Source organism: Aulonocara sp. 'chitande type north' Nkhata Bay, linkage group LG4, assembly GCF_057382095.1.
Source record: "Aulonocara sp. 'chitande type north' Nkhata Bay isolate Kocher_YH1m ecotype deep benthic linkage group LG4, A_spYH_male_GT1.1, whole genome shotgun sequence".
In the NCBI taxonomy this organism is placed as follows: Eukaryota; Metazoa; Chordata; class Actinopteri; order Cichliformes; family Cichlidae; genus Aulonocara; species Aulonocara sp. 'chitande type north' Nkhata Bay.
This window is the reverse complement of record NC_141347.1, coordinates 23,194,934-23,219,132: the sequence shown is the minus strand read 5'-3', so window position 1 is coordinate 23,219,132 and position 24,199 is coordinate 23,194,934. Positions and strand designations below refer to the sequence as shown.

Below are 24,199 nucleotides of genomic sequence, written 5' to 3'. Positions count from 1 at the left end.
CGAACAAGATGTTCGTTATGGCCAAACTGTGCACAGAAGTCCAATAACAAAACACCACTCGGGTTAAGATCAGGGAGGCCATTCCTCCCAATCACGCCCCTCCAGGTCTCGCTGTCATTACCCACGTGAGCACTGAAGTCTCCCAGCAGGACAACAGAGTCTCCAGGTGGAGCACCTTCCAGGGACTCTAAGAAGGCTGGGTACTCTGAACTGACACTTGGCGCATAAGTGCAGATGACAGTCAGGACCCGTTCCCCGACCCTAAAGCGCATGGTAGATATATTTAACCTAAATATATGGGTCATTTGATTTAAACATGCAAGGTAAATGCTTAACACAATGACTCCACTATATAAACCCTTCATTGTGAGTATGCATAGTATATATGAGTATATGTTATTAAACACAATTTATGAGAGTAACTATAATTACATGTCTAGTGTATACAGGTATATATGCCATAATAAAATTCAAAACACATTGTCGGGGGAGGAAACTCGAGAGACTTAATGAAAACAAAAAATCAAAGCAGGAATTCAGAAATGTGCACAGAAGTAAATAAAATGTAATACACTTAAAATAATAATAAAAAATAACACAAAAAAACCATCAACCTAAACCCAAACTGTAATATATTCATCGATAATTCCAAACCCAAAAAAAGCAATATGGCAGGGAGATGACAGAAGTAGCTGATAATTTTCTACAGCTTTACTTACACCTATTTCTCACTATTTGTCATTTACACACATGCTATAACTGCAAAAAAAAAAAAAAAAACAAAACCAAAAAACAAGTATTTGTATTTAGAAGTATGAAGTAAAAGTGTTAAATATCATTTCTGTGTTGGATAAGGCTTAATGTTTAACTGATAAGTATTACATTAAAATAAATGCTCCCATCCAAATGAACCAAGAGTATACACATCAACTTAAAACATTAAATTATGATATTTAAAACATGCAACAAAATCAAAATGCTTTTGGAAACCGTAAGCTCAGACTCTTACAATTAAAACCATAAATCTCAGGTTTGAATGGGGAAATGCATTACATGCCTTTACGCTCTGCTACAAGTGATCAAAAACATACTGCATTTTTTTTTTTTTAAAAAAAAGAAAGAAATCAAAGCATGATTTAGACCCTTGTGATTAACACCTTATTATTAGCAGTTTTACCTAATATCTTAGTTAATAAGCAGTTTTAATTAATATCTATAATATTCAAATGCTCTGTGTATAAAATTCATTAAAAGTCAAAAGTACACATCAACATAAAATTAAAAGAGAGCAAAACAAATATTATTGTGACAGTATCTAAAGACCTCCTGTCTCTATCAGTGTTTCCTCAGGGATGTTCTGTGGGTCATCAGGCCTCAGCTGTTTCTGTGGAGCAAATCACATCAGCTTCTGGATGGATCAGTTGTATTGTAAATAAACACATTGTTCACAGTAATAAGCAAAATAGTTCATGATCAAAGCCCTTTAAACAATTTGTGAGATTTTAAGATTTACACAGTATGGTTTGTTTTTTTTTCATCTTGACCGCCATTAAGTTCATCATAATGTTTCTTCACCACCTGAAGATGATCTGAAACATCTAAAAACAAAGTATTTGTATTCATTAAATATTTATTGTTAGTGTTTGTATTGAGAGGATTCCTAATACTTTATATATTCTGTTTACCTGGCAATGAGCAGGTCTCAGTCTTGAGTGAGAAGTCAATGGATTCCTTCATGGTGTTCTCCAGTGTCCTCAGAACAGTTTCCTAATTTATTATCAAACCCTTTGTTAGTTTTTACAGCGGTAACTATTGAATCCAAGAATAACTGGACAAGAGATAAATTATTGACATGATATGTGTTTCAAAGCTACTTCGACATTTTTGCGCATCTCACCAAAATCAAGAAAATACATTCATATAATTTGTTGATTTTAAATTGTAACAAACCTTCAAATCGCTCAACTGCTCCAACATGGCATTTTTTGCCTCTTCAAACATGTACTTCCTTGAGTGCACATGCCTTTCAATAGTGTGTCTCATCTTCTTCAGGGTGCCTCGTCCTTCAAATGCTGCTGCTTCTACAAGGAGACAAAAAATATTTATGCACAGTTGAATGGAAATACAGTGGTCCCTCGCTATAACGCGGTTCACTTTTCGCAGCCTCGTTGTTTTGTGTATTTTTTTTTTGTGCAATTTTGCATGTTGTATTTTTTTTTTTACAGCACATTGTGTTCTGCGTCCTGATTGATTGACAGTGGTCTACAGCGAATCTCATGCTGTGTCTTCTGTACAGTACAGAATGCGCTCAGCTTGTCAAATGTACATAAATCTTTGATCGCTAACAGTGTAACTTTGAAGTGCTGCACTTAACGTAAGTTTTCTCTCCAATAAACATAAAAAAAAAATATGATGAAGCATATCTTGCCTTTGGACAGACATGGCCACTCTGTGTGAGGATCTTAATGTATTCTACGCTAGATTTGACACAACGAACACCACAAGACCGAACAGTGTACACACCGTGGATGACGTCAGTGTGCACACTGTCTGAGGAGGATGCGCAGATGTGATTCAGGAAGCTGAATGCACGCAAAGCTACTGATCTGGACGGGATCCCCGGCCATGACCTCAAGTCATGTGTGGCTCAGCTGGCTGAAGTGTTTACACACATCTTCAACCTTTCCCTCTCTGTGTCTGTAGTCCCAGCCTGCTTCAAAACGGCCACCATTGTCCCTGTACCCAAATCCAAATCACCTGTGCCCGCCTCCTGACCCCCCGCCTCCTGCCCGGCTCATCGACAGACACCCAGCCTTCACTGTCCAGCATATCCTGGATGTGCGGCGGCGAGGTAGAGGGCAGCAGAGCTGGGCAGATCGTTGATATTTGACCCTGTGATGATTTCTGACTTTTTAAGGTCAGAGGTGTGACCGGCCGCAAGGAGGCATCCAGTGTTTTTCAACAGAGCCGGCTGTTCCACCTCTGGGAGGAGCCACCGTGTTCCTGCTCATTGCTCTCACCTGTGGGTAATTAAGCCATCAACATATAAGGCCGGCGCTCTCAACTTCTCTTCGCCAGATTCTCACCTAACCACAGTTAGTGCAGACCACCCCTGTATTTTGTACACGTCATAGCAAACTACCTTGACGTCATAGCAAACCATACCTGAACTTATTTCAGTGGCTCTGACCCTTCCCTGGGACCCAGCCATCCAGTCTGACTCTCCCTTTGGCCCAAACAACAGTTGACACTTCACTGATTGTTTATGTAGCTCAAGTCGCAGAAGCGCTCCTTCATTTTGCTTTTGTTCTTAGCGCAAGTTAAAATACACAGCTCAGTTTTGTAGCCTTGTTTCCTTACACTTATTGTGTAAAAAACAGCAAAAAACATTTGGGAACCACTACCTTAATTCATTTCTTTCTTACCTCTATAGCATTTTTTCATATTATCCTTGATTGTCTCTGTCAGACTGTTGTAGATCAGTTTCTTTTGTGTGAGGATGGTTTTGTTGAGCTTTGCCTTTATTTTCTTTTCCTGAGAAACATGAAATATGGATTAACATTATTTAAAACAACATCAAGGTAAAATACGTACTAGTTCAGGGTTTAAATGACTTTCTAATAATAGATAAGCTATCAGGGTCATTAATAGGGAAGTTCTTTTACCTCTGTCTGGAGAAATATCAATTGCAGTTCAACATCTTTGTACTTTTCAATCAATGAATCAGTGCTGAGTGAAAACGCATCGATGGCGCCATTAAAATGTCCACATTTTACGTCATTTCTGAATGTGGTAAAGATATAGTTTATAATGGCAGTATTAGCAAGTTTATAATATAATACAATTTTATAATATAGTGCAATTTGGATACATGTATTATACATATTGGTGCTGTTCAGAATTAGATTATTCTCACGGGAAGGTCTTTCTGAATTTTTCATCAATGCTTTCAGTCAAGTAAGATGCTAAAGTCACGTTGAGGTTTTTTGGTTTTCCTTTTTTTGGTTTCTGGATCCCATCATTCCTAACTGCAGACTTTAGTGTCCTGTGAAAAGCTCCGTCACTCATTTTCTGAAACAAAGGAGTAGTTTTGAATTTTTTGTTTAAACATGGTAACAAAGTAACCTGTTTTTGATCTAATTGTAATTAAAAACATACACTGGGGTGTAAGAAGGACTTCAGTTTTTTTTCACATAAATTTTGGGATTTTTCAACTCCCTCACTTAGGCGTTGTTCAAAAGCTTTTATAATTTTTTCAATTGCTTTTTTGACTTGATTAAGTTGGATGAACAACTTCCCCTCAAGGAGATCATACAGATCGTTTTTTTGTTCAACCTGAAAAAAAGAAAGATCATTATTTAGGGCAGTAAAACATAACATATTGGTTCTTTACTCATTTTTGAGGGGATCTTGACAAACTCAGGTTTTTAACATGAAGCTCATGCATAAGTTCAGTCAGATAAGTCTGTCATCATTCGACTGCCTCTGTCTATTCTTCAGCTCACTTCCATTTTCCCACACTATCGACCTCATTACTCTAGTCAATGATTTTTTTTTTCTGCAAGCAAGTTTTTGCTTGCAGCAAAACAGCTTCTGTTCTCTGTGCTTTTATCTGCTCTTCTGTCATTCTGCCTTTCAGATTCTCAATCATGCAACTCGCCTCCTCCCCATCATGCATTTTTATGAACTTTAAAAAGATTATGAATGAGGCTTTATTGCCTGCTCTTACCACTTCTCTTATTGTGGCTCCTTGAATCAAAGACAGAATTCCATAAGCTCCAGACACATAGTTTAAGGTCTCTGAATGAGTGTCATTTAGATTTTTCAAAATTTCCTTAAGTTTTGGTATTTCTGTTAAAAAATTGAAAAGGACATGAATCTGAGCAATACATTTTCTGTTACACAAAAACATACCTTATGTCGCTGTATGTTCATTCATAAAGTGACTTCACCTACCATTGTGATCTGGATTTGCATTCTCCCCTTTAAGGAACTCTGTGGAGCTCACTGTGAAGACTTTGAAACTATCCTCACTGAAGTGATTCTGAGAACATTTTTGATGGTTAGTTTTTCTTTTTGGGGCAGAAGATAGAAGATATTTGTTTTAGATTTTGCTGTCAGATTATAAATTTACCTTAATTAATTTCCGCCTTTTGAATTCATTCATCACTGCACTCTTGATTTTCTTTCTTTTATAAAGGAAAGAAAAATTGGATGTAAAATTAATTTACTGTTAGTATTGTAATGGAAAATTTTGATTATTCTCATTTAAGCTGTAAGCATTTGAGTGCATACTCAGTTGTGTTTTTAAATATATTTTGTAAAGAATATTATACATTGCATATTGTGATATTAGGACCAATATCTCATAGAATGTAATAATAATATATTAGACATTCCTTATAATGTCTAATAATGTTTTATTAGATGAAAATAAGCAATATTAGCATACCTGTAAAATCGCAAATGATAGTTCTAAAATTAATTTGTCATTTGTATCAAAGTGTGGCCTACTACAATGGGAAACCTTAGCTTCTGTTGTAATGGACATCCTCAGTCTTAAATTAACATGAGTGAAGTGTATGATCACCATGTGCATCTGTGCCAATCTTTCTTTGTAATTTGCATTTTTGGCGTATTTGACTTACAGATCATCTGGGTTTTCATGATCTGACTTGGTGCAGATAAAATGAATTTGCTGACACTCGCCACCATTTCCCAGCAGGCTACTGGCATTTTCCAGGATCTCCCAGGCTTCTTTTTCTGATGCTGCTTGATTCATTTCAGTCACAATCCAGACAGCTGAACAACTGGCAACAAACTGGAAATGAAATAAAAGTATGTAAATTATAAATAACTAATGCTTTGATGAAAGATGACATGACTTCTGTGAATTACCCCTGTCCACATTCTATCTCTGCTTCTGTTAGAGTCACCATTTGCAGGAAGGTCCACAAGTGTGACATGATCAAGAAAATCATTGTCTGGCACTTTGACAGTCACACACTTCACAAGCGGCCAGTACCACCTCTTTACTTCTTCTGTCTCATTTGACTCACTTCTTGTGTATTTCACAAATTTTTCAGACAACCCTTCAGCCTGCAAAATAGTAACAGGATGAATTACATTAAAATAAAGACATTTTAATGTATGTGCTCATAACAAAGGTTTTATAAATTGCATGAAAAAGACGTTTCTTTTTTTTAATAAAAAAACAAAGCTTTTTTAGATTTTACTGTGGATCACACTAAGTGGACTGGTTATTATATGGTGCTCTCTTCTACTACATGGGTGATCGTGGCTCAAGAATTGGGAGTTCATCTTGTAATCGGAAGGTTGCCGGTTCGAGCCCTGGACAGTCTCGGTCGTTGTGTCCTTGGGCAAGACACTTCACTTACTGCCTACTGGTGATGGCTAGAGGGGCCAATGGTGCACTATGGCAGCCTCGCTTCTGTCAGTCTGCCCCAGGGAAGCTGTGGCTACAACTGTAGCTTGCCTCCACCAGTGTGTGAATGTGAGAGTGAATGAATAGTGGAATTGTAAAGCGCTTTGAGGGCCTCAAAAAGCGCTATATAAATGCAATCCATTATTATTAGTATGTAAACATTTAAAGCACTTTTTACAACTTGCCTCATTACCCCAAACACTTTTTTCTAGGTATGCTTTTTCTAGCTAACATTTACAAATATTCACACTCTGATGGATGCATTGAAGATCAACTGGGGGTTGGTAGATATTTGGCATGCAGACTCAGGGGAGCCATGGATTGAAGCTCTGATTAATAGGCGACCTGCTCAACCTCCTGAGCTACACCCACTGAGGCAACAGTAATTGCATTAGCATGTGAATTAGTAGCATAGGCTAATGAATCTTTACGGTTTTATGATAAGCTGAGCCAGTCAGCAGACTTCAAGTCTAAAATACTGTGCTATGTTTTTTTTTGTTTTTTTTACTTCTGTATACAAATGTGAAACTCTTGAACACCTCCACAAAGAAAACTTCAAGCTCAACAGTAACAGGATAATCAGACAGCAACAGGATAGCGAACCATAAAATTTTAACCACCACAATTGTTACTTGTTTTTTTTCCCCCTGTTTGTTGGGTGCCAAACATTTTGAATGGAATTTCTCAGGTGGCACATCAACACATTGCCGACATATATCTGCTCAGCAATACACTGGGGCAACATCTGCTTCACCAGTGCTTTTTTTCTGTCTGCACTTTCCAAGGTAGGGAGGCATTAAATAGCATTGACATCATCTTTATACTGAAAAGGTGCAGCATCACCGTAGCTTAACACTTCTTTAGTGACTTCCTACTGCTCTCTATGTGATGTTCATAAGCCACACATTGATCTTGTATCTCACCAAAACTGTGGTCTAATATATGCTTTAAACTGCAAGTATTCCTATGTTCTACAGGAGAAGAACTTAATTTTATTTTGGTCTGTATTACTGCACACTTACTGAGTCACTTTTCAAAATTTTTGTCTTGGATGTTCGAAACTCTGGAATATCTATGAAATATTTGTTGTCCATGAGGTTGTGAGGGGATCTTTCTTTCCACTCTTCTCCATACAGCGCTGATAACTTTTCATCAGCATCAAAAAAGTCATCATTACCACCACCACCATCATCATCATCATCATCATCATCATCATCATTATCGTCGTTGTCTTCAAGAACCTCTTTTAGTGACTTCAACTCACTTTTCCAATCCTTAAAAAAATAAAATGAAATTGCATCTTGAGTTTTGCAGCTACATTGTAGCACATTACTTTACTTCAAGAATCACTGTGTTCATATTTCATTCTACCTCTTTTGTAATGAACTCGATGTGTGCCTCATACTTTGATCCACTGGTAGCCTCCACCTTTATCATTACTGAGGTACATGCACTGACACTTCCAGAAGGCAACAGGCCCTTCTTATTTATGATGGCATTGATTAAAGAGCTCTTTCCAGCCCCAGTTTTACCAAAGACACCAACCAGGTGCCTCTTTTCTGTCTCCAGATCCTTGGTTTTATCCCTGTTGAAAAAGTTTAAATATGGATTAACTGATCCAGTCTCAGAAACAAACTGAAAATGTGGCAAAATCAGAAAGATTTGTTTTTGAAAATTTGTTTTTAAAAATCATTAGAATATTTATTGTTGTCTTTTGTTTTATTTTAAAGTCTCTGAAGACTACATACATGCAAAACATGAAATATTAATCAGTATTCAAAAGCTACTGATCACCTCTAAAAACTGAGATTATGGTTTCTGGTACAATTCACCTTAATACTGGAATGAACTGCATCACAGCTGCATGTTGAGCTCTGATTTTAAATCTTTAGTATCTCTATTATACCAAATTACAGCAAAATGTTCCTCCATTTCTTTGTTTCTTTTTGGTACAACTTACTTTCTAGCATTTTTGCCCCCTTCCTAATCTTTCTGAGACATGTTGACATCAAATACAATATGACCTTATTTTTTTCTTAAAATGGTGCATTTTCTCATCTTAAGAATTTGATATGTTTTTGTCATCTATTGTCAATACACTTTCAGAGTAAAAGATTTCATGAATGTTTTTATTTTCATTTGACAGATGTCCCAACTTTCTTGGAATTGGTTGGAACAACATCCAACAAAAATAGGAAATCTTTTTTACTCACTTTAGGAAAGCACTGAGCTTGTCACGGCCATGTAGTCCTTCACTGACATGTTTCATTATGTCTTTGACATCAGACAGTATTTCTGTTTCTGTCAGAGTGAAAGTGAAGAACTAATAAGTAGGAACCAGGAACCAGTGTAATGCAAAATGTGGCCCACTGATATCCAAAGCAGGAAAACGTGTGAGGATTTTCACATGTTTATACTGTATGGCTATTTTTTTTTAAAATGCCCATTAGTATTTTTCATTATATATTTATGTATGTACCTGACTGTGATCCTGCTGCACAGTTGTATTGTTGTTTAGGAGCTGGTTGCCATTGGCTGAACTCACCCTGAAGATGATCTGACTTTCTCTTTCTTTTTTGGATTTCTTTTTTTTTTTTAAAGAAAGAGAAAAAAAAGAACAGTTTCTCTCAAGATTGAAACTTCTGATAACACAGGTCAACAAAATTTCTTTTTGTAGTCATCAGAAACCACAATACACTTTTCTAAACCAGCTTTTCATGCTGATTTCAGATCTGCTTTCATTTTTTTCCCAGTCACATCGACTTTTTAAATTATGACTAATTCAAAGTTTACTAAAACTAATAATTTAAACTAATTATAGTTTGCAATGGACTTGCATGCAGTTTTTATTAAACCGCACGGACAGATCAAGTAACTGTTTCAATATTTTCATTGTGAAGTCAGATAGATGCACACTGTCGCATAGATATAATGATCAGGGTCAGTCAGCTACCACTGTTTCTTCAAAAAGAGATTTTCTTGTGTATACTGTGTCTGGATTGTCAGGCAATGGATCATCATGAGGAACAGGCCTTACTGCAGAATCCAGGCTGGGATATACAATTTTGTGCTTATTTTCAGCTGAGAATCTTGTATTGGCGCGGCAAAAACAGCAATCATTGATGATCTTGCGGTTCCTGCCACATTATCGGGACTTCAAATGGTATTGCTACCCTTTGTAGATTTAGCCAGTCATGCAGTCCATTGGAACACTTAGTCCTGCTCGGCCAGTGGAGAGCCAAAGTACAATTTATATATCTTCTTAAGGTCTGTGGTAATGGGGCGACATTATGCTTTCAAACTTATCTCTGATGATTTTGACCTGTGTAATTAAGTTTAAAAGCTGCAAAAATACTACTGTGAGAATAAACATATTAGATGCAATAAAATGAGAACGACAGACATTTTTCTTACCCTTTTCACTTTTGGATGGCGAATCCTGAGGATGAATAGAAATATTTGACTTTCATGTTTGAAATTAAACTACTATAGTTGTACATATATGCATAATTGAATTTATACAGGAAATTATAGCACCTGTATAGGGACACATTGCTCTTTAACAAACTTAAAAAAACAACAACAACAAAAACAACTTTCACATGCACTTTTTACAGTGTGCAAACCATGTAAAAATAAGTATACAGACTTACATTCTCCAATAGTACAACGATTAAAACATGAAAACCTTTCATATCCTTTCCTCTCAATAAACATGATCCCATGAGTCAATGTTTCTGCCTCATTCAGAACCAGTGACACAGACCTAGAGACCAGTTGGTAACCACCAGCTCCTAGAGTAAAATGTGTGCTCAAACATGAGGCAACTACATCAGTTTAGTGTTCAGTGGAGGTTGTAAGGATTTTAGGTTGCCGGCTGGTCTCTAGGGTTGTGTGACTGGAGCTTTACTTTGACTTAGGTCACCTTAGTGTATATGTATGACAAATGAAGGCATGCTGGTTCATTATCTGAAATTCAATAATCCTTAGCCGATCCAAATCAGCTGTTTCTTTAGACTCTTGTTTGCAGAGCAGGTAAGGTTAAGTGCAAATCAATGTAAAATGAATACTTTAAAAATGTAAGTTACAATACGGATATTGAAGAGGAGTGTCATGAAACATGAAACTTACTTCAACAGAAATATTAACTGCTTGCTTTTGTGGTTGAGTTGTATTTTGCTCTTCCTAACATAATGAAAACATTGCAAATCCATCAGCAAAAAATAAAAGAATTTTTGTGAATAATATTGCTATCACAGATACATTGAAAGTTAAAGTAGTTTGCACATAATAATTCTACAACAAATTTATCTGTAAGCATTAACAAGAGTGAGATTTTTCCAGACAAAAGGAAAGAAATGTTGAAGGATTTATTTACCTTTAACAGCTTTAGTTTATTGTTGAATTTCACTCTAGGTCCAGCTTTTGTGATCAATTGATTAATTTCCTGATCATCAAGATGATATAGACTTTCCTCATCAATTTCTTGAGCTGTAATAAAATTAAATAGCAGAAAAATTTATTATTTATAAAATTACTTGAGAAGTACTTTTTTTTTTTTTTCAGGAGATTCCAGTCTTAGGACATTTTCTTTTGCTTACACATTTTGTGTAGTAAATATGCAAACCGCAAGTGATTTTCTACTCCCCAAGCATAGACAACATTCAAAACTGATCATGCTATAGTATGAACACCATTTAAATGTGTATTAATAGGCCTTATTTTTCAGAGTTAAGAGAACGTATAAGTATCAATAACTGTAGCCATCACTAATTCACAGTAATATTTACCTTCAAATGCCTCAATCCATTCACTTAGTTTCCATTCAGTCAGTTTGTTTCGCACAAAATCATCCATGACCAAGAATAGAAACTGTAAGATAAATTGTAATTTCTGATCCTGTTAAGGTGAACGAGCGGACTCAAGCGCAGATCTCTGAACGGTTTCAATTAAAGAGAGTTTATTTACAGTGACACCAGGCGCTTTAAACAACCGTGCAGGGCAACTGGTGCTCCCGGGAATCCAGGGAAAAGTGAACACGTCCAAAACTCCTCTTCTCACTCGCCAGTCACTCACACGTCCTCTTTGTATGATACACGACGTCCACATACGAATATCCTAACTCACGACAAAGTCAAGGTAAAACAGGCAGGGGACCAGGAGGGTCTGTACAGGGGGAGAGAACACAAATTTGAGATCCACGGAAACACGACTACGGAAAGCGCGATAAACCAGAGACAGCCTGTCAGTTTTTGGCACAACACCTGTACTACACTGACTTAAATGGTAAAACGATATGTGACAAGTAGCACAGAGCCGCCGCCCTGCCCAGCCGGTGAGTGCGTAGGCAAAGCGCGTGAACCACTGACTGTAGAAAATGTGGGCGACCTGACAGCTTCCCATAAGGCTGGCTATATTATAGATCATGTGAGATTATAATATTATTTTATGCCATGTTAGACCCTTAATTAAAGATTGTGAATTATTATGTAGTTTTAGTTCATTCTCCTGAATTAGAAGGTGATAACTATTGCATCTGTTAAACTGATTTGCATTACATTAGACTGCTGATTTATTGTGAATGGATGATATTGTTTTCTGATGCATTATACTGCTGAGTTATAAGAAATACTGTTCGCAGAAAGTCATCGCCTTATTTGTCTGATTAGAAGAGAACAGAACATGCTGGAGTTTTCTGCCCCATCTCAGCAGGAGCAGATAACCAGGGAGCCAAGGTCGTAGCTTAGGCGCTGTGTGAGAGAAGGAATGTGAATGTTTAGGCTTTTATGATTAGGGGGGGGGGGCACTAGAGGCTATAAGAGTTTGATCAATGCTCCACCATTTTGAGATCTGATGCTGTCTGCGTACGGTGTCCATCTCCCACGCGTGTGATCATTAAAATCATCGTTTGACTCAACCCGGCCGGACCAGTGTTGTTATTGTGGTTTTTTCCTCTTGTATCCATCCCCAATATTTGAATCCATAACAATCATAAACCCCCTCAGATTTTTTTTCTTGAGTTGCATTCTGCTATTTTAAGTAATTCTTATCACATTAATTTGGGTTTAAGGGGTCGTTTTTCTCATAACTTTATTTTAATAATTAACTAGATCAAAGGTGTCGAACTCCAGACATCCAGGGCAGGTGTCCTGCAGGTTTTAGATGTTTTCTTGATTATGTAAACCGTGAGAAGCTTACATATCTTGTGCAGAGCGGGCGTATTCAGTATGAACTGGTTTTAAAACTGTCAAAACGAGTTGAGCATTAAATTACACTAATGGATGGACTGATGGATTATTGCAGTTTTTCTAAGTCTAACCTGCTTCTTAAGATAATACATGATTTAATTTGCTACTTAGCAATTGTATTACATTAAATATGCATAAAAAGCAGTGCTAGCTAGCAGTTCTTTATTTTATTTAAGTAAAAAGTCCTAGTTGATTATCTTGATCTATCCAGTTTTGTCAATGAAAAAAGAGTAATTTACCTAAGAAGCTTATAAATGATCTATGAAAACATGGCTTGCTCACAGTTAATGACATAGTTAGATATTGTTGTCTATTCAAGACTTTAATAGAGCTCCGTAATTTAGGTTTTTAATGTTGAAATACTTTGTCCAGCTGTCGTGGTCTGTTCATTGTTTGTACATTAAAAAAAAAAAAATCAAATTGTGTATACGGCTGTTCAACCAGAATAGACCTTTGTTAGTAAGCACCAGAAATTCTGTTGGTTTAGAAATATTATGTTTTAGATTAACTGGTGACGGTCAAGAGCTACTGCCGACAAACCGGGAAGTAATTAAATATTTCGTTTTTTTAAATTATTTCATTTCCTCGTTTGTTTTATAACCACAACAAAGTCTGCTGCTGCTATGCTTTTGGGAAAAAAGAGAATGTGAGTACGGACTCGCGATTTGTACAATTGGAATGCCAGCGTACTTGATGATGTCACAGGTCTGGAGTTTTTACTGCCGTCCCCTCTTAATTTAACTGTGAGTAATATGTTATGAAGCTTAACTTTAATCACAGCCAAACCGGTTTACTCAGGAAAAAATAAAACACTCAAATAAACCAAACATTAACATTTAGAAGTGATCTAAGTGACTTATATATCATGTTTAACCTCAGTAGTGAAATCTCTATTAATAAAAATAGTGTACGTGTACATACCTTAATAAAAACAAGCAGGTGAGATGTTAGAACGCTTTTATTTTTATTTTAGTGGACACTCAATACAATAGACAGCTACTGGGGTTTGGGGTTTGTTTAACCTGAGTAGCGAAAATACCGCAGGGGGGTTGAAAACGATGTGTCGGGAGTCCGCTGTTCTCGCCGGTGTTCCAGATCAACTGGCGTTTAGATCAACTGGCGTTGGTCGAACAGATGTGTTGCAGTCTTGCGTTTCAGGAGCTGCTACCGACAAACCAGCAAAAAAAACGCCAAATGTGTCATCTGTGACACTTGTGAGGTTGTCTCAAACACACTCCGTCAGTCTTGATGCTGTTGAACAACAAAATGTATAAAAATGTGGCGAGTTTACCTGGTGATATCCTCACGCGCGACGCGATCGCGAAAACAGCAAACAAGTAACACCACGCCGATGTTGTTCACAGGACAGCAAGAGTAAACGATCGGGAGACTCTTGTCGTCGTAATCGTCCCCCTCGCACGGTTTATTTCTCCGAATTCAGCGTTTTTGCTTCACAACTACAGCGAGCAGTTTACTTTGTGCACTAACATGGAGTCGAGTCAACCAGCGCCACCTCTGGCCAAGTGCCACAGCCTACAGCCAGATCAACCTGTGACACACATCTGCAGCACGTTTGAATTCGTTTCATGCACATTTGTACCTTTCAATTGTGTCTGTTTGTGCGTCATGCAAATAAACCTTTGAAATGAATGAAATGATATCATGTATTTATTATCAGCCTACATTTGTACAAAATGCCAAATTATATACACAAAGTCATAGAAATCACCACTCCAATTGGTCATCATGATTTTGATATTCTCTTTTTCCATAACAATGAAATACGCCTTGGACAAATATGACACATCAATATTTCATTAGTGTTGTAACATCACATCCTGTAAGCATCGTCTGTCTGTGTCTTTTCCCTGAAAATGAATATTTCCAGCCAATATAGGCAATCCATCAACATGGCTGGAGTTATATACAGTCTGTATAAGTGTGGTTAATCTAATGAACATTTGTAAGGAGACGGCAGTTACTGTGAATTCACAGCAGTTACACAGTGATTAGTAATAAACAGAGCCAGTGAGAGTGAGTGGATATGACTGTTCCCACCATTAACACATGACCATAGCCCACTACTAGATTAACTTGTGACACATCTGCACCTGCTGCTATGATCACAGTGAGTAGAGGCTGAGTGGCTGCACTAACCCCTGGTACATCTAAATCTACCCACAAACATGTTGAAAGATGCAATCCCAGCAATGTGGATTGTCAACACTAAAAACAATCAGTAAGCAAAGACAACAGGGATCACTTTTTTCTGTTTATTTAGCACCCACAACATTTGTAGTCGCCTTCTGCACAAGGGAAGTCCACACACACCGTGTGGTACCACTTTCCACAGAAGGTGCATTCAGTCTGCAAGATTGAATGAGATTGTCAGAGTCATTGTCTGACTGTTTATTACTAATCACCTGCTGTACATTCACAGTAACTGTCATCTCCTTATAAATGTTTATTAGATTGACCACACTTATGCAGACTGTATATCACAACCAACTCTAACATGTTTGTTTGCAGAGAAAAGACACAGACAGACTACGCTAACGACATGTGATGTTACAACACTGGTGAAATATTAGTGTGTTCACGACATTTTTCGTATGGGCAAAAGTATTGATATCAGGATGGTGATTCTTATGTGTATGTCATTTGGCATTTTGTACAAATGTAGGCTGATAATAAATACATGATATCATTTCATTCATTTCAAAGGTTTGTTTGCATGACGCACAAACAGAGACAATTGAAAGGTACAAATGTGCATGACACGAATTCAAACGTGGTGCAGATGTGTGTCACAGGCTGATCTGGCTGTAGGCTGTGGCACTTGGCCAGAGGTGGCGCTGGTTGACTCGACTCCATGTTAGTGCACAAAGTAAACTGCTCGCTGTAGTTGTGAAGCAAAAACGCTGAATTCGGAGAAATAAACCGTGCGAGGGGAACGATAACGACGACAAGAGTCTCACGATCGTTTACTCTTGCTGTCCTGTGAACAACAACGGCGTGGTGTTACTTGTTTGCTGTTTTCGCGATCGCGTCGCGCATGAGGATATCACCAGGTAAACTCGCCACATTTTTAAACATTTTGTTGTTCAACAGCATCAAGACTGACGGAGTGTGTTTGAGACAACCTCACAAGTGTCACAGATGACACATTTGGCGTTTTTTTGCTGGTTTGTCGGTAGCAGCTCCTGAAACGCAAGTCTGCCACACATCTGTTCGACCAACGCCAGTTGATCTAAACGCCAGTAGATCTGGAACACCGGCTCTAATAATCCTCGACCTCGCTGTCTGCTATGGAGCTGGCGGGTCACAGACATCTCCGAAAACGTCGGAGCACGTTTGGAAATATATGATATCTTGATAAATCGAGCAGATATTTGAAGTTTACACAGCTACATTCTCGCTTGAAAATAACTTAAAAGTTGATTTTGTGACCCATAAAGAGTAATATTTAAAAGTTTTTGAGTTTTGGACGAAATGCATTCTGGGATATTTAGCTGTGCCAAGTCTGTCACTACCCGATCCGTACCGGAAACCCGATCGGTACCCCGCATGCGCAAATCTTACGTCACTTCCTCTCTTTGCCAACATTGCGACATTCAATATATTTGAATGATACGGTTAGCGCCCAGTTAGCTCCTAGCATTTCTCAGCAGCTCTGCCTCCTTTTCGACTACCAGGACATTTAAACAATGAATAATCCGTATCCGCAACAAATTTTTGCTTTTCTCCTCAACAGAAAGCGTTCCCCGATTGAACAACAGCGCCGTAAAATAAGAATCAAATCAAATCAAATCACTTTTATTGTCACATCACATGTGCAGGTACATTGGTACAGCTGGTACAGCTTCACAAGCAACAGAGTTGTGCAAATACAATAGTGTAAACAAGCAAAATACAAGAATGGCTACATCTGAAACTAATAAATATATTTACAATATATAATAGTATATGCATTTCTGGATGTGTATACTAAATATTTTCCTACGTGTGTGTGTGTGTGTGTGTGTGTGTGTGTGTACACATATTTTACAAATTAAATAGAGTAAACAATAATAAAATATATAAAAATATACAGAGTTGAGACATGTGCAAAACAGTGGCATTACTGTACAGTATGTAGTGCATAATGTTGAAGTTCCAGTAGTGAAGGTGAGGTGTCTATGACGTGTTCAGCAGTCTGATGGCCTGATGGAAGAAGCTGTCTCTCAGTCTGCTGGTTCGGGATCGGATGCTGCAGAACCTCCTTCCTGAGGGAAGCAGTCTGAACAGTTTATGGCTGGGGTGACTGGAGTCCTTGATGATCCTCCCCGCTTTCCTCAGGCAGCGCTTCCTGTAGATGTCTTGGAGGGAGGGAAGCTCACCTCCAATTATCCGTTCAGAGCACCGCACTACTCGCTGGAGAGCTTTGCAGTTGTAGGCGGTGCTGTTGCCATACCAGGTGGTGATGCATCCAGTGAGGATGCTCTCAATGGCACAGTGATAGAAGGTCCTGAGGATGCGGGGGCTCATGCCGAATCTTTTCAGTCTCCTGAGAAAGAAGAGGCGCTGCTGCGCCTTCTTCACTGTTTTGTTTGTGTGTACTGACCACGTAAGATCCTCAGCCAGATGTACACCAAGGAACCGGAAGCTGCTCACTCTCTCCACAGCAGCGCCATTGATGGTGATGGGGGTGTGTACTTCTCTGCACCTCCGGAAGTCCACTATCAACTCCTTTGTCTTTGCGACGTTGAGGGTGAGATGGTTGTCTTGACACCAGTGGGTCAGGGCGCTGACCTCCTCCCTGTAAGCCGTCTCATCACCATTGGTGATAAGACCCACCACTGTAGTGTCGTCCGCAAACTTCACAATGATGTTGGAGTTGTTAGTGGCTGTGCAGTCGTAGGTGTAGAGTGAGTATAGGAGAGGGCTCAGTACACACCCCTGTGGAGCACCAGTGTTCAGTGTGATGGGGGATGAGGTGATGCTGCCCAGTCTGACCACTTGGCGTCTGTCAGACAGGAAGCTAAGGATCCAGCTGCAGAGGGAGCTGCTCAGTCCTAGATCCTGCAGTTTCCTGTCCAGCTTCGAGGGAACGATGGTATTGAATGCTGAGCTGTAATCTACAAACAGCATTCTCACATACGTGTCTCTCTTCTCCAGGTGTGACAGGGCAGTATGTAGTGTCAGGGCTATGGCATCATCAGTGGACCTGTTGTGGCGGTATGCGAACTGTAGAGGGTCCAGTGAGTCGGGTAGTGCAGAGCGGATGAAGTCCCTGACCAGCTTCTCGAAGCATTTGCTCACAATGGGGGTCAGGGCTACAGGTTGCCAGTCGTTCAATGAGGAGATGGTGGAGGATTTGGGTGCAGGGACGATGGTGGCCATTTTGAAGCAGGCTGGGACTACAGACAGAGAGAGGGAAAGGTTGAAGATGTGTGTGAACACTCCAGCCAGCTGAGCCGCGCATGACTTGAGGACGCGGCCGGGAATCCCGTCCGGACCAGTAGCTTTGCGTGCGTTCACCTTCCTGAAGCACTTCCGCACATCCTCCTCAGACACAGTGTGCGCACTGACGTCATCCGCGGTGCGCACACTGTCCGGTCTCATGGTGTTCGCTGTGTCGAATCTACCGTAGAATACGTTTAGATCCTCACACAGAGAGGCCGTGGTGAAGAATGGTGCCTAATGACAGAGTTAATAATACAGACTTTATACTATGTCACGTGAAGATTCAGCAGCCAGATGAAGTGTTTACTGGCAATTGACAGTGATAGCGGACATTATCATCACTTTTCCAACAATCCTCTCCACACAGACAAGCATAAACACACTCGATTATCACTAAATCAAATTTAACACACGTTTGTAATGACGCTAATTCAGTTTACAATAGGGTTCATTCGCTCAGTCAGCAGGTGGCGGTATCCTCGTACACTGGGGAGTACACTGCCATTAAACGAACAGAAGAAGAAGAAAACCCCTGCACATGCGCGGTACGGATCGGGTAGACCCGATTTGTACGGTCTGACTTTGCACATGCGCAGTAAGGATCGGGAGTCCCGATCCGTCACTATCTTTTAATTTTTTTATTTTTGTCTACATTATATTAAATGTTTCATTATCGGAAACATTTTAAGAGATACTTGTTATTCTTAACATCTTAACAGATACTCTGACCTGTAACTATCGTAAAATGCTTCGACCGGAAGTAGACACCTTTCGCGCATGCGGGGTACCGATCGGGTTTCCGGTACGGATCGGGTAGTGACAGTGTCCACACAAGTCACCACCGATGCATGCTCGATAAAACGGGCGGAGCGAGAACACATCCGGGACTTTTTCGCGTTCTCGGTCACTACCCGATCCGTACCGGAAACCCGATCGGTACCCCGCATGCGCAAATCTCACGTCACTTCCTCTCTTTGCCAACATTGCGACATTCAAGATATTTGAATGATACGGTTAGCGCCCAGTTAACCTCTAGCATTTCTCAACAGCTCTGCCTCCTTTTCGACTACCGGGACATTTAAACAATGGATAATCCGTATCCGCAACAAATTTTTGCTTTTCTCCTCAACAGAGAGCGTTCCCCGATTGAACAACAGCGCCGTAAAATAAGAATCAAATCAAATCAAATCACTTTTATTGTCACATCACATGTGCAGGTACATTGGTACAGCTGGTACAGCTTCACAAGCAACAGAGTTGTGCAAATACAATAGTGTAAACAAGCAAAATACAAGAATGGCTACATCTGAAACTAATAAATATATTTACAATATATAATAGTATATGCATTTCTGGATGTGTATACTAAATATTTTCCTACGTGTGTGTGTGTGTGTGTGTGTGTGTGTGTGTACACATATTTTACAAATTAAATAGAGTAAACAATAATAAAATATATAAAAATATACAGAGTTGAGACATGTGCAAAACAGTGGCATTACTGTACAGTATGTAGTGCATAATGTTGAAGTTCCAGTAGTGAAGGTGAGGTGTCTATGACGTGTTCAGCAGTCTGATGGCCTGATGGAAGAAGCTGTCTCTCAGTCTGCTGGTTCGGGATCGGATGCTGCAGAACCTCCTTCCTGAGGGAAGCAGTCTGAACAGTTTATGGCTGGGGTGACTGGAGTCCTTGATGATCCTCCCCGCTTTCCTCAGGCAGCGCTTCCTGTAGATGTCTTGGAGGGAGGGAAGCTCACCTCCAATTATCCGTTCAGAGCACCGCACTACTCGCTGGAGAGCTTTGCAGTTGTAGGCGGTGCTGTTGCCATACCAGGTGGTGATGCATCCAGTGAGGATGCTCTCAATGGCACAGTGATAGAAGGTCCTGAGGATGCGGGGGCTCATGCCGAATCTTTTCAGTCTCCTGAGAAAGAAGAGGCGCTGCTGCGCCTTCTTCACTGTTTTGTTTGTGTGTACTGACCACGTAAGATCCTCAGCCAGATGTACACCAAGGAACCGGAAGCTGCTCACTCTCTCCACAGCAGCGCCATTGATGGTGATGGGGGTGTGTACTTCTCTGCACCTCCGGAAGTCCACTATCAACTCCTTTGTCTTTGCGACGTTGAGGGTGAGATGGTTGTCTTGACACCAGTGGGTCAGGGCGCTGACCTCCTCCCTGTAAGCCGTCTCATCACCATTGGTGATAAGACGCACCACTGTAGTGTCGTCCGCAAACTTCACAATGATGTTGGAGTTGTTAGTGGCTGTGCAGTCGTAGGTGTAGAGTGAGTATAGGAGAGGGCTCAGTACACACCCCTGTGGAGCACCAGTGTTCAGTGTGATGGGGGATGAGGTGATGCTGCCCAGTCTGACCACTTGGCGTCTGTCAGACAGGAAGCTAAGGATCCAGCTGCAGAGGGAGCTGCTCAGTCCTAGATCCTGCAGTTTCCTGTCCAGCTTCGAGGGAACGATGGTATTGAATGCTGAGCTGTAATCTACAAACAGCATTCTCACATACGTGTCTCTCTTCTCCAGGTGTGACAGGGCAGTATGTAGTGTCAGGGCTATGGCATCATCAGTGGACCTGTTGTGGCGGTATGCGAACTGTAGAGGGTCCAGTGAGTCGGGTAGTGCAGAGCGGATGAAGTCCCTGACCAGCTTCTCGAAGCATTTGCTCACAATGGGGGTCAGGGCTACAGGTTGCCAGTCGTTCAATGAGGAGATGGTGGAGGATTTGGGTGCAGGGACGATGGTGGCCATTTTGAAGCAGGCTGGGACTACAGACAGAGAGAGGGAAAGGTTGAAGATGTGTGTGAACACTCCAGCCAGCTGAGCCGCGCATGACTTGAGGACGCGGCCGGGAATCCCGTCCGGACCAGTAGCTTTGCGTGCGTTCACCTTCCTGAAGCACTTCCGCACATCCTCCTCAGACACAGTGTGCGCACTGACGTCATCCGCGGTGCGCACACTGTCCGGTCTCATGGTGTTCGCTGTGTCGAATCTACCGTAGAATACGTTTAGATCCTCACACAGAGAGGCCGTGGTGAAGAATGGTGCCTAATGACAGAGTTAATAATACAGACTTTATACTATGTCACGTGAAGATTCAGCAGCCAGATGAAGTGTTTACTGGCAATTGACAGTGATAGCGGACATTATCATCACTTTTCCAACAATCCTCTCCACACAGACAAGCATAAACACACTCGATTATCACTAAATCAAATTTAACACACGTTTGTAATGACGCTAATTCAGTTTACAATAGGGTTCATTTGCTCAGTCAGCAGGTGGCGGTATCCTCGTACACTGGGGAGTACACTGCCATTAAACGAACAGAAGAAAAAGAAAACCCCTGCACATGCGCGGTACGGATCGGGTAGACCCGATTTTTTTTTTAAACTTTATTTAACAAACAATGAGTAGGCTATACAACATACGAACAGATGAAGTATACAAAACAACAGAACATTAACACAAAAAGCCAAGGGTAAAAGAAAAAGGTAACAATTATAAGAATACACGCAAAAATTCACATACATATATTGTTTTGAGAGCCTTTTTGTTGGTGGAGTCTGATATTGATTGTATGTACATTTCCACATCCTTAAAATAATGACAGAAATATGGTGTTTTGTTAGTAAACTTACATTTATGGATAAAAAAATTTAGCTAAAAGTATTAACAAATTTATCATGAAAAAACATTTATCATACTTCTTGGGGAAATTAAAGAAACAGAATAAAACATTTTCCCATCGTAAAGAAAACTCCCTTAAAATATGGACAATAACAAACCTGCTAAATTCCTTCCAGAATGTCTGTGTAAAAGAACAGTACCAAAAAAGATGTGTCACAGTTTCTGGATGATCCCCACAGAAAGTACAATTAGTATTAATGTCCCTTTTAAATTTTACCATGTAGTGACTGGCTGGATAACATTTATGTAGAATTTTAAATGAGACTTCTTTCACCTTATTTACAATCAAATATTTATGGGGGACCATCCAGACTGTCTTCCACTTGATATCTGGAACAAATCGGTTCCAATAAGATATTATATATGGGAGAGAGACGATATCTTCTTGGAATAAACTACGTATTCTCTTATTGCTGTTACCAAGTTCCTGTGAAAAGCAGATTTTTCCTATTGGTGACTCAGCTGGATCAGGGAGAGTGACTGAGGTAGAGATTGAGCTGTCAGTGTTTTTATATGACATTAAAGTCCCTGAGGGTATGGCACCAAGCACCATTGAGAATTCCTGAACACTGATTGGAAAATTATATAGTGCAATAAAGTCATCGTATGTAAGTAGTTGTCCCTCTTTATTAACCAGCTGAGCCACCAATAGGATCCCATTTTGGACCCAAGTTTCCAGGAAAAGTGATTTATTTTTATATAAAATATCTCTGTTGTTCCAGATAAGGTGTTTGTGAGGTGAGAAGTTGTGTTTATAAATGAGGGTCCACGCTAAGAGGACCTGCTTATGGAAGGATGAAAGCTTTACAGGGAGTTTCTCAACATTGTAATTACAATTTAAAACAAAATTAAAGCCACCAAAACGAGAGAAAATATAATGTGGTATAAAGTTCCAGATAGAGGTAGGGTTTTTAAGAAAATGTTTAGCCCAATTAATTTTGAAAGTGTTATTTAAAGTAGAAAAGTCTAAGACGTTAAGCCCACCTGATTCGTACTTATTCATCACAACAGTTTTTCTAATACGGTTTTTCCATATAAAATTAAAGAGCATACGGTCAATATCTTTACTAATTTTCTTATCCAGATGTAAGGAGAGAGCAGCATATGTTAATCGGGATATCCCTTCTGCTTTAGTAATTAACACTCTACCTTTCAAAGACAAGTCCCTTTGCAGCCACTGGTTGAACTTTTTTAGGGTTTTCTGTATAATTGGAGTGAAGTTTGAAGAGCATCTTGATTTTTGGTCTTTGGATATTAACAGTCCCAAGTATGTGACTTCTTGTTTAACAGAGATATTACAGATAGTATTTGCAGGGCAGTCTTTAATTGCTAGTAACTCACACTTTTTTAGATTTAGGCATAAACCAGAGGCCTCAGAGAAATCACTAATCACAGTAAGAGCTGGAGGGATTTGGTTTGCATTCTTCAAGAAGAGTGTGGTGTCATCGGCTAACTGGCTGATGACGAGCTCCTTATCAGCTATGGTGATTCCTTGTACAACACTGTTTGAAATATTAGTTGCAAGAATTTGTGTACAAAGTAAAAATAAATATGGTGAAATAGGACATCCTTGGCGAATACCACGTTTCAGGTCAAATCTCGGGGTGGAGCCGTTAATCATTTTAATAGAACTATTGCCATTTGTGTATAAGGTTTTGACAGCTTTACAGAAAAACTTGCCAAAGCCAAATTTTTCCAAAGAGTGGAAAATAAATTGATGTTCAATTGTATCAAAAGCCTTATAAAAATCCAGGAAGAGAATGAAGCTATTGTCAGATACCAAATCAGAGTAATCAAGTAAATCCAAAACCAGTCTAATGTTATTAGAAATGTGTCTGTTTCTCATAAAGCCTGATTGTGTCTCATCAATAATTGTTTCCAAGACCTCTTTAATTCTGTTAGCAAGTATTAAAGCCATAACCTTATAGTCATTATTAAGCAGGGAGATGGGTCTCCAATTATCAATAAAGAGTAAGTCTTTGTTTGGTTTTGGAATAAGTGTTATGAGAACTTGAGTAAGAGAAGGGGGGAAGGGGGGAGGGTGTTATTCTCTATACTTTCTGTAAAAACCTGCAGTAAAAATGGAGCCAGGAGATTAGAAAATGATTTATAAAACTCTGCAGTCAAACCATCTGTGCCGGGAGATTTATTGGCCTTAAGTGCAGAAATGGAATTACAAACTTCCTCCACAGTCAGAGGGCTGTCACAATAACTTCTATCTTCCACAACAATAGATTTTAGGTTTTTAATATTATTGAAAAATCCTGTTGAGACAGCCTCATTATATTTTGAGTTGTATAGTTTAGTATAGAATTCGGCACAGAAATGTGAAATTTCTCTAGGATTGTCAGAGACAATGCCA

At 39.5% G+C, this 24,199-nt stretch overlaps 3 protein-coding genes across 8 annotated transcripts in view; 2 read left to right on the top strand and 1 right to left on the bottom strand.

Annotated features, from left to right (window-relative positions):
* The window catches only part of LOC147332585 (nuclear GTPase SLIP-GC-like), a 144,018-nt gene that overhangs the window by 27,574 nt on the left and 92,245 nt on the right, over positions 1-24,199 (top strand). The gene's annotated exons all lie outside the window — the stretch shown is intronic.
* Positions 1-24,199, top strand: part of LOC147332586 (nuclear GTPase SLIP-GC-like) — a 145,074-nt gene that overhangs the window by 59,942 nt on the left and 60,933 nt on the right. The gene's annotated exons all lie outside the window — the stretch shown is intronic.
* Positions 616-11,754, bottom strand: LOC147332590 (nuclear GTPase SLIP-GC-like). Of its 3 annotated transcripts, XM_086289218.1 has the most exons (21): positions 11,414-11,754; positions 11,236-11,317; positions 10,824-10,936; positions 10,577-10,630; positions 9,860-9,884; positions 8,925-9,029; positions 8,659-8,746; positions 7,817-8,030; positions 7,468-7,719; positions 5,899-6,099; positions 5,649-5,821; positions 5,135-5,189; positions 4,957-5,044; positions 4,730-4,851; positions 4,159-4,335; positions 3,917-4,071; positions 3,666-3,783; positions 3,426-3,534; positions 1,951-2,081; positions 1,686-1,767; positions 616-1,598 (listed from the first exon to the last, which is right to left on the bottom strand). In XM_086289218.1, the coding sequence occupies exons 1-21, from the start codon at positions 11,552-11,554 to the stop codon at positions 1,510-1,512; spliced, it is 2,574 nt and encodes an 857-aa protein (XP_086145344.1). In that variant the 5' UTR covers positions 11,555-11,754; the 3' UTR covers positions 616-1,509. The 3 variants fall into 3 exon arrangements, with proteins under 3 accessions (XP_086145344.1, XP_086145342.1, XP_086145343.1); XM_086289216.1 differs by having other exon boundaries at positions 11,236-11,429; XM_086289217.1 differs by lacking the exon at positions 10,577-10,630 and having other exon boundaries at positions 11,236-11,429.